This window comes from Coregonus clupeaformis, unplaced genomic scaffold (assembly GCF_020615455.1).
Source record: "Coregonus clupeaformis isolate EN_2021a unplaced genomic scaffold, ASM2061545v1 scaf1884, whole genome shotgun sequence".
In the NCBI taxonomy this organism is placed as follows: Eukaryota; Metazoa; Chordata; class Actinopteri; order Salmoniformes; family Salmonidae; genus Coregonus; species Coregonus clupeaformis.
In genome coordinates, this window is record NW_025535338.1 from 33,678 (window position 1) to 42,500 (window position 8,823).

Consider the following 8,823-nt stretch of genomic DNA (forward strand, 5'->3'; position numbering starts at 1 on the left):
CTTACAGGGTGCTACGGTGTTCACCAAGCTAGACCTACGCAATGCGTATCACATGGTCCGGATCAGAGAGGGGGACGAGTGGTTGACGGGTTTCAATACACCGATGGGTCACTTCGAGTATCAGGTGATGCCGTTTGGACTGACCAATGCTCCAGCGGTATTCCAGAGTATGGTGAACGACGTCCTGAGAGATATGATCGGTCTCTTTGTGTTTGTTTACCTGGATGACATTCTGATCTTCTCGAAGGAACCTTCCGACCACGTCCAGCATGTCCGGCAGGTTCTGCAGCGATTGTTGGAGAATCGCCTGTTCGTGAAGGCCGAGAAGTGCGAAGTTTCACGCCCACACGACATCCTTTCTCGGGTACATCATCTCCAGGGGAGAGATTAGGATGGACCAGGAGAAGGTTAGAGCGGTTCTGGAATGGGCCCAGCCCGGTACGAGATTGCAGCTCCAGAGATTTTTGGGGTTTGCGAATTTCTACCGCAGATTCATCCGGGATTACAGCCGTGTGGCCGCTCCGTTAACTGCCTTGACTTCCAGTATCAGGACCTTCAAGTGGAATCCGGAGGCGGATCGAGCGTTTCTGGATTTGAAGAGGCGATTCACCAACGCACCGATTCTCTCTCAACCGGACACGGCCCGTCAGTTCTGTCGTTGAAGTGGACGCGTCTGATGTGGGAGTTGGCGCCATCCTGTCGCAGCGATGCTCCACGGACAGTAAACTCCATCCCTGCGCCTACTACTCGCCGCCTTCGCCTGCGGAGAGGAATTACGATGTGGGTAACCGGGAGCTTCTCGCGGTGAAACTTGCCTTGGAGGAGTGGCGCCACTGGTTGGAGGGGGCGGAGCAACCGTTTATTGTCTGGACTGACCACAAGAATCTTGCTTACGTGCAATCGGCTAGACGTCTCAACTCCCGTCAGGCCAGGTGGGCGTTGTTTTTCGGACGATTCAAGTTTTCCCTGACGCTCCGACCTGGATCTAAGAACGCAAGGCGGACGCCTTGTCCCGGATGTTCTCCAAGACGGAGGAGAGTGGGTCCAAGACCGAGACAATTCTCCCCCGGAACTGCGTCGTGGGAGCAGTTATGTGGAAGATTAAGGAGGAGGTGATGGCGGCCCTTCGACGAGCCCGTCCCGTAACGGTCCACCCGGTCGGTTGTTTGTGCCTGAGTCGGTTCGGTCCTGCTGTCCTCAAATGGTCCCACGCCAGCAAGATGGCTTGTCAGCCCTGGCGTGGCTCGAGACGATGGCGTTTCTTCGCAGACGTTTTGGTGGCCTGCCATGGCCGAGGATACTCGGGGTTTTGTTGCTGCCTGTCCAGTGTGTGCGCAGAATAAGAGTACCAATCGGCCCAGCTCTGGACTACTTCACCCCTTCCTATTCCCCGCGACCATGGTCGCATCTGGCCCTGGACTTCGTCTACTGGGTTGCCCGCTTCTGAGGGGAACACGGTCGTTCTGACTATCGTGGACAGATTCAGCAAGTTCGCCCACTTTGTGCCAATTGCCAAGCTTCCCTCTGCCTCGGAGACGTCCGAGATCCTGGTTAGGGAGGTTTTCAGGGTCCACGGTTTGCCCAGTGATATCGTTTCCGACCGTGGCCCTCAGTTTACCTCTGCTGTCTGGAAGTCCTTCTGTTTGGCCATTGGAGCTACAGTCAGTCTCACATCTGGTTTTCACCCCCAATCCAATGGTCAGGCGGAGAGAGCCAACCAGAAGATGGAATCCACGCTACGCTGCCTGGTCTCTTCCAACCCCACCTCCTGGGTCTCTCAGTTGCCTTGGGTTGAGTATGCCCACAATACTCTCCCTACATCTGCCACTGGGATGTCTCCCTTCCAGTGCCTGTATGGCTACCAACCTCCCCTTGTTCCCTTCTCAGGAGAAGGAGCTCTCAGTGCCCTCTGTTCAGGCCCATATTCGTCGTTGCCACCGGACCTGGCATCGGGCCAGAAAGGCACTCCTTAGAGTTTCGGACCGGTATCAGCTCCAGGCGAATCGTCGCCGATCCCCGCTCCCACCTATACCATCGGAGATAGGGTCTGGTTGGCCACACGGGATCTTCCTTTACGGACTGAGTCTAGGAAGTTGTGCCGAAGTTCATTGGTCCGTTTGTGGTGGAGAAGGTGATCAATCCAGTGGCAGTTCGACTCAAACTACCGAGGACGCTCAGAGAGTCCATCCCACCTTTCATGTCTCCTGCCTCAAGCCTGTTTTCCTCAGTCTCTGTTGCCTCCTCCGCCTCCTCCTCCTCCTCCTCGGATGATCGGAGGTGGTCCTGCCTACACGGTGCGACGCATCATGGATTCCAGACGGCGGGGCGGGGTTTCCAGTATCTCGTGGACTGGGAGGGTATGGTCCTGAAGAGAGGAGTTGGATTCCGCGGCGACAGATCCTAGATGCTGACCTCATTCGTGACTTCTACCGCCTCCATCCTGGCGCTCCGGGAGTCCGCCCGGTGGCGTTCGTCGGAGGGGGGTACTGTAACGATCCCGGCAGTCTGAGTCGGGTCCTGTCTGTGGACTAGTTTTTCTGCTCGTGATCTCCAGTTTCCCGAGGGGTTCCTGGAACGCTCGGCCGGGGCGCGGCGAGGGAGCTCTCTTGATTTCCGCACCTGCATCCCATCAGCAATCTGCACACCTGGTCCTGATCATCACCCTTCTTAGGCTCTGGCCTAACATCCATTCCCTGTCGGATCGTTAGCTCATGAACAGTAGGTTTACCAGAGTATCAGTCTTAGAGCTTCTAGCGTTAGTTTTGTTGTTTTGCACCTTGTTGGTTTGTTGTTTACTTACTCCGTTTTGTTCCATCTGCAGTCACTGTCCGGAACCTTCATCCAACCTCTGCCTGGTGGTCGGCGGCTGCCGAGCCATGATGGGATCAACCACTGCACCCCCAACAACTAATCAACGCCGCCCGCTCTGTTCCTGGATTATTCAGCATCACTCTTGAATTTGTAAATAAACACTCACCTTCGTTTCAACTTACCTTGTCCTGGTCTGCTTCTGGGTTCTGGCTTTGTAACTTGTGACACTGGTACCAGTAATACTAACAGACACTCCCCTAGTACACAATAGCCTCTGGTACCAGTAATACTAACAGACACTCCACTAGTACACAGTAGCCTCTGGTACCAGTAATACTAACAGACACTCCACTAGTACACAATAGCCTCTGATGCCAGTAACACTAACAGACACACCACTAGTACACAGTAGCCTCTGGTACCAGTAATACTAACAGACACTCCCCTAGTACACAATAGCCTCTGGTACCAGTAATACTAACAGACACTCCACTAGTACACAGTAGCCTCTGGTACCAGTAACACTAACAGACACTCCACTAGTACACAGTAGCCTCTGGTACCAGTAACACTAACAGACACTCCACTAGTACACAGTAGCCTCTGGTACCAGTAACACTAACAGACACTCCACTAGTACACAGTAGCCTCTGGTACCAGTAATACTAACATACACTCCACTAGTACACAGTAGCCTCTGGTACCAGTAACAATAACAGACACTCCACTAGTACACAGTAGCCTCTGGTACCAGTAATAATAACATACACTCCACTAGTACACAGTAGCCTCTGTTACCAGTAACACTAACAGACAGTCCACTAGTACACAGTAGCCTCTGGCACCAGTAACACTAACAGACACTCCACTAGTACACAGTAGCCTCTGTTACTAGTAACACTAACAGACAGTCCACTAGTACACAGTAGCCTCTGATACCAGTAACACTAACAAACAATCCACTAGTACACAGTAACCTCTGGTACCAGTAACACTAACAGACACTCCACTAGTACACAGTAGCCTCTGGTACCAGTAACACTAACAGACACTCCACTAGTACACAGTAGCCTCTGGTACCAGTAATACTAACAGACACTCCACTGGTACACAGTAGCCTCTGGTACCAGTAATATAACAGACACTCCACTAGCTACACATAGCCTACCAGTAATACTAACAGACACTCACTAGTACACAGTAGCCTCTGGTAAGTAATACTAACAGACACCACTAGTACACAGAGCCTCGGTACCAGTAACACAAATACACTCCACATACACAGTAGTCTGGTACCAGTAATATAAAGACAGGTCCACTAGTACACAGTAGCCTCTGGTACCAGTAATACTAACAGACACTCCACTGGTACAAGTAGTGGGTACCAGTAATACTAACAGACACTCACAGTACACAGTAGCCGGTACCAGTAACACTAACATACACTCCACTAGTACACAGTAGCCTCTGGTACCAGTAACACTAACAGACACACACTAGTACAAGTAGCTCTGGACAGTAATAAACAACACTCACTGAACAGTAGGGTACCAGTAATAAACAGACAAAGTACACAGTAGCCTGGTACCAGTAACACTAACAGTAAGTGATATTACAGTATTTCTTAAACTGACTTATGCACACGGACTCTACCACACACTCACACATACTAAAACAATAACTCACCACACCACACCCACACACACACACACACAAAACACACACATACACACACACTGAATATTGATGCCACAAACACACACACACACACAGACACACACACACACTGACACTCTTCACGTAGATGCTTCTACTCTGTTTATATTCCCATCCTGATTGCTAGTCACTTTTACCCCCTACCTACTTGTATAAAATGTATTACTCAATATCAACTACCTGATACCCTGCACATTGACTCAGTACTGCTACTTCCTGTATATAGCCTCATTACTACCTGGTACCCCTGCACATTGACCTCAGTACTGCTACTTCCTGTATATAGCCTCATTACTACCTCGACATCGCACATGAATCAGTATGCTACTTCCTGTATATAGCCCATTATATGGTACACATGATAGACTGTACCCTTGTATATAGCCTATTACTAGGTACCCTGCACATTGAATCAGTACTGCTACTTCCTTAAGCATTACTATGGTACCCCTGCACATGACTCAAAACTGTATCTGATACAGCTCATTATAGGACCCTGCACATTGACTCAAAACTGCTATTCCTGTATACAGCCTCATATACCTGGTACCCTGCACATTGACTCAAAACTGCTATTCCTGTATACAGCCTCATTACTACCTGGTACCCCTGCACTGCTAACAGCTGTAGATTATAAACAGTGTTTCACTGCTAACAGCTGTAGATTATAAACAGTGTTTACTGCTAAGCTAGATTATAAACAGGTCACTGTAAGAGATTATAAACCGTGTTTCACTGCTAACAGCTGTAGATTATAAACATTTTTCACTGCTAACAGCGTAGATTATAAACAGTGTATCACTGCTAACAGCTGTAGATTACTTGATATAAACAGTGTTTCACTCTTAATAGCTGTAGATTACGTGATATAAACAGTGTATGCTAAAGAGAATATAAAGGTTTAGCAAAGTAGATTATAAACATTATTAAAGGAGATTATAAACAGTGTTACTGCTAACAGCTGTAGATTATAAACAGTAACAGCTGTAGTATAAACAGTGTTTAACAGGAGATAAAAAACTAAATGTAGATTAATTGATATAAACAGGGTTTACTGCTAACACTGTAGATTACATTGAATAATGGATATAAGGTAGAGTTAGTATTGGGGCTGAGGTTAAAGTAGAGGGGTTTGTGGGGGTTGTGGGGTGTGTGTGTGTGTGTGTGTGTGTGTGTGTGTGTGTGTGTGTGTGTGTGTGTGTGTGTGTGTGTGTGTGTGTGTGTGTGTGTGTGTGTGTGTGTGTGTGTGTGTGTGTGAGATAGTGTACTTGCCTGGGCCAAGTGCGGTGTGAATCCAGTGGACTGACGAACTCAAACAGGAAGATAGGATGGTGTGACAGTAGCAGCATCACAAACATCATGACCCAGACAGACGGTGGAAGGGCTCTGAGAGAGAGGGGGAGGAGGGTAGAGATATAGAGAGGGAGAGGGGGAGAGAGAGAGAGGAGGGAAGGAGAGGAGGGGGAGGGAGAGAGGGGGAAGGGGAGGGAGAGGGGGAGAGAGGGGGAGGGAAGGAGAGGAGGGGGGAGGGAGAGGAAAGAGAGGAGGGGGGAGAGAGAGGTGGGGGAGGGAGAGAGTAGGGGAGTGAGAGAGAGGAGGAGGAGGGAGAGAGAGAGAGGAGGGGGAGGAGAGAGAGAGAGAGAGAGAGAGAGAGGAGGGGGAGGGAATGAGAGGAGGGGAGGGAGAGAGAGAGAGGAGGGGGAGGGAGAGAGGAGGGGGAGGGAGAGAGGAGGGGGAGGGCGAGAGAGAGAGAGAGAGAGAGAGAGAGAGAGAGAGAGAGGAGAGAGAGAGAGAGAGGAGGTGGAGGGAGAGAGAGGAGGGGGAGGGAAGGAGAGTAGGGGGGAGGGAAGGATAGGAGGGGGAGGAAAGAGAGGAGGGGGAGGGAAAGAGAGGAGGGGGGAGGGAGAGAGGAGGGGGAGGGAGAGAGAGGAAGGGGAGAGAGAGAGTAGAGATGGAGAGGGGGAGAGAAAGAGAGAGGAGGGGGATATAGTGGGAGGGGGCATAGAGGAGGGAAATAAAAGGCAGAGAGAGAGAGGGAGGAAGGAGAGAGTTTTAAAACTACTTTATTTGACTGGACTTTATTTGGGGTAAAAGCACTGCCATCAGCAACACCAGCACTTTGTAACCAGCGTTGACGTACACCTGTAGATACATAGTATATCATTAATAACAATATGAAGCAGACAGAGAGAGACTGAGGAGGAGAGATGGAGGGAGAGATGGAGGAGGGAGAGATGGAGGAGGGAGAGATGGAGGAGGGAAAGGTGGAGGAGGGAGAGATGGAGGAGGGAGAGATGGAGGAGGGAGAGATGGAGGAGGGAGAGATGGAGGAGGGAGAGATGGAGGAGGGAGAGATGGAGGAGGGAGAGGTGGGAGGAGGGAGAGACTGAGGAGGAGAGATGGAGGGAGAGATGGAGGAGGGAGAGATGGAGGAGGGAGAGATGGAGGGAGAGATGGAGGAGGAGAGATGGAGGGAGAGATGGAGGAGGGGAGATGGAGGAGGGAGAGATGGAGGAGGAGAGATGGAGGAGGAGAGATGGAGGAGGAGAGATGGAGGAGGGAGAGATGGAGGAGGAGAGATGGAGGAGGAGAGATGGGAGGAGGAGAGATGGAGGAGGAGAGATGGAGGAGGGAGTGGTGGAGGAGGAGAGATGGAATAGGGAGAGATGGAGGAGGAGAGATGGAGGAGGGAGAGATGGAGGAGGAGAGATGGAGGAGGGAGAGGTGGAGGAGGGAGAGATGGAGGAGGAGAGATGGAGGAGGAGAGATGGAGGAGGAGAGATGGAGAGGGAGAGATGGAGTAGGGAGAGATGGAGGAGGAGAGATGGAGGAGGGAGAGATGGAGGAGGAGAGATGGAGGAGGGAGAGGTGGAGGAGGGAGAGATGGAGGAGGAGAGATGGAGTAGGAGAGATGGAGGAGGAGAGATGGAGGAGAAGAGATGGAGGAGGTGAGATGGAGGAGGAGAGATGGAGAGGGAGAGATGGAGGAGGGGAGATGGAGGGAGGAGAGATGGAGGAGGAGAGAGTGGAGGAGGGAGAGGTGGAGGAGGAGAGATGGAGGAGGGAGTGGTGGAGGAGGAGAGATGGAATAGGGAGAGAGATGGAGGAGGAGAGATGGGAGGAGGGAGAGAGGGGGGGAGATGGGGAGGGAGAGGTGGGAGGAGGGAGAGATGGAGGAGGAGAGATGGAGTAGGAGAGATGGAGGAGGAGAGATGGGAGGAGAAGAGATGGAGGAGGTGAGATGGAGGAGGTGAGATGGAGGGGGAGAGATGGAGGAGGGGAGATGGAGGAGGAGAGATGGAGGAGGAGAGATGGAGGAGGGAGAGGGAGGAGGAGAGATGGAGGAGGAGAGATGGAGGAGGAGAGATGGAGGAGGGAGAGGTGGAGGAGGAGAGATGGAGGAGGGAGAGGTGGAGGAGGAGAGATGGAGGAGGAGAGATGGAGGGAGAGATGGAGGGAGAGATGGAGGAGGGAGAGATGGAGGGAGAGATGGAGGAGGGGGAGAGATGGAGGAGGGAGAGATGGGAGGAGGAGAGATGGAGGAGGGAGAGGTGGAGGAGGAGGAGAGATGGAGGAGGGAGAGATGGAGGGAGAGATGGAGGAGGGAGAGGTGGGAGGAGGGGAGATGGAGGAGGAGAGATGGAGGGAGAGATGGAGGAGGGAGAGATGGAGGGAGAGATGGAGGAGGGAGAGATGGAGGGAGAGATGGAGGAGGGAGAGATGGAGGAGGAGAGATGGAGGAGGAGAGATGGAGAGATGGGAGGAGGGAGAGATGGAGGAGGAGAGATGGAGGAGGAGAGATGGAGGGAGAGATGGAGGAGGGAGAGATGGAGGAGGGGAGAGATGGAGGAGGAGAGATGGAGTAGGAGAGATGGAGGAGGTGAGATGGAGGAGGAGAGATGGAGGAGGGAGAGATGGAGGAGGGAGAGATGGAGGAGGAGAGATGGAGGAAGAGAGATGGAGTAGGAGAGATGGAGGAGGTGAGATGGAGGAGGAGAGATGGAGAGGGAGAGATGGAGGAGGGAGAGATGGAGTAGGAGAGATGGAGGAGGAGAGATGGAGGAGGGAGAGATGGAGGAGGGAGAGATGGAGGAGGAGAGATGGAGGAGGAGGAGAGATGGAGGAGGAGAGATGGAGATGAGAAGAGATGGAGGAGGAGATATGGAGGGGAGAAGGAGGGGAGGAGAGATGGAGGAGGAGATATGGAGGAGGGTGAGATTGAGGGGAGAAGGAGGGGAGGAGAGATGGAGGAGGAGATATGGATGAGGAGAGATGGAGGAGGAGAGATGGAGGGGA

At 52.1% G+C, this 8,823-nt stretch overlaps 1 protein-coding gene across 1 annotated transcript in view; it reads right to left on the bottom strand.

Moving 5' to 3' along the window:
* The window catches only part of LOC121563079 (glutamate receptor ionotropic, NMDA 2A-like), a gene marked incomplete at its 5' end in the record, with an annotated part of 78,303 nt that overhangs the window by 30,558 nt on the left and 38,922 nt on the right, over positions 1–8,823 (bottom strand). Inside the window, 3 exon segments of the mRNA XM_045218892.1 lie at positions 1,619–1,639; positions 5,813–5,905; positions 5,908–5,913. Of these exon segments, the coding sequence (XP_045074827.1) occupies positions 1,619–1,639; positions 5,813–5,905; positions 5,908–5,913 (120 nt within the window).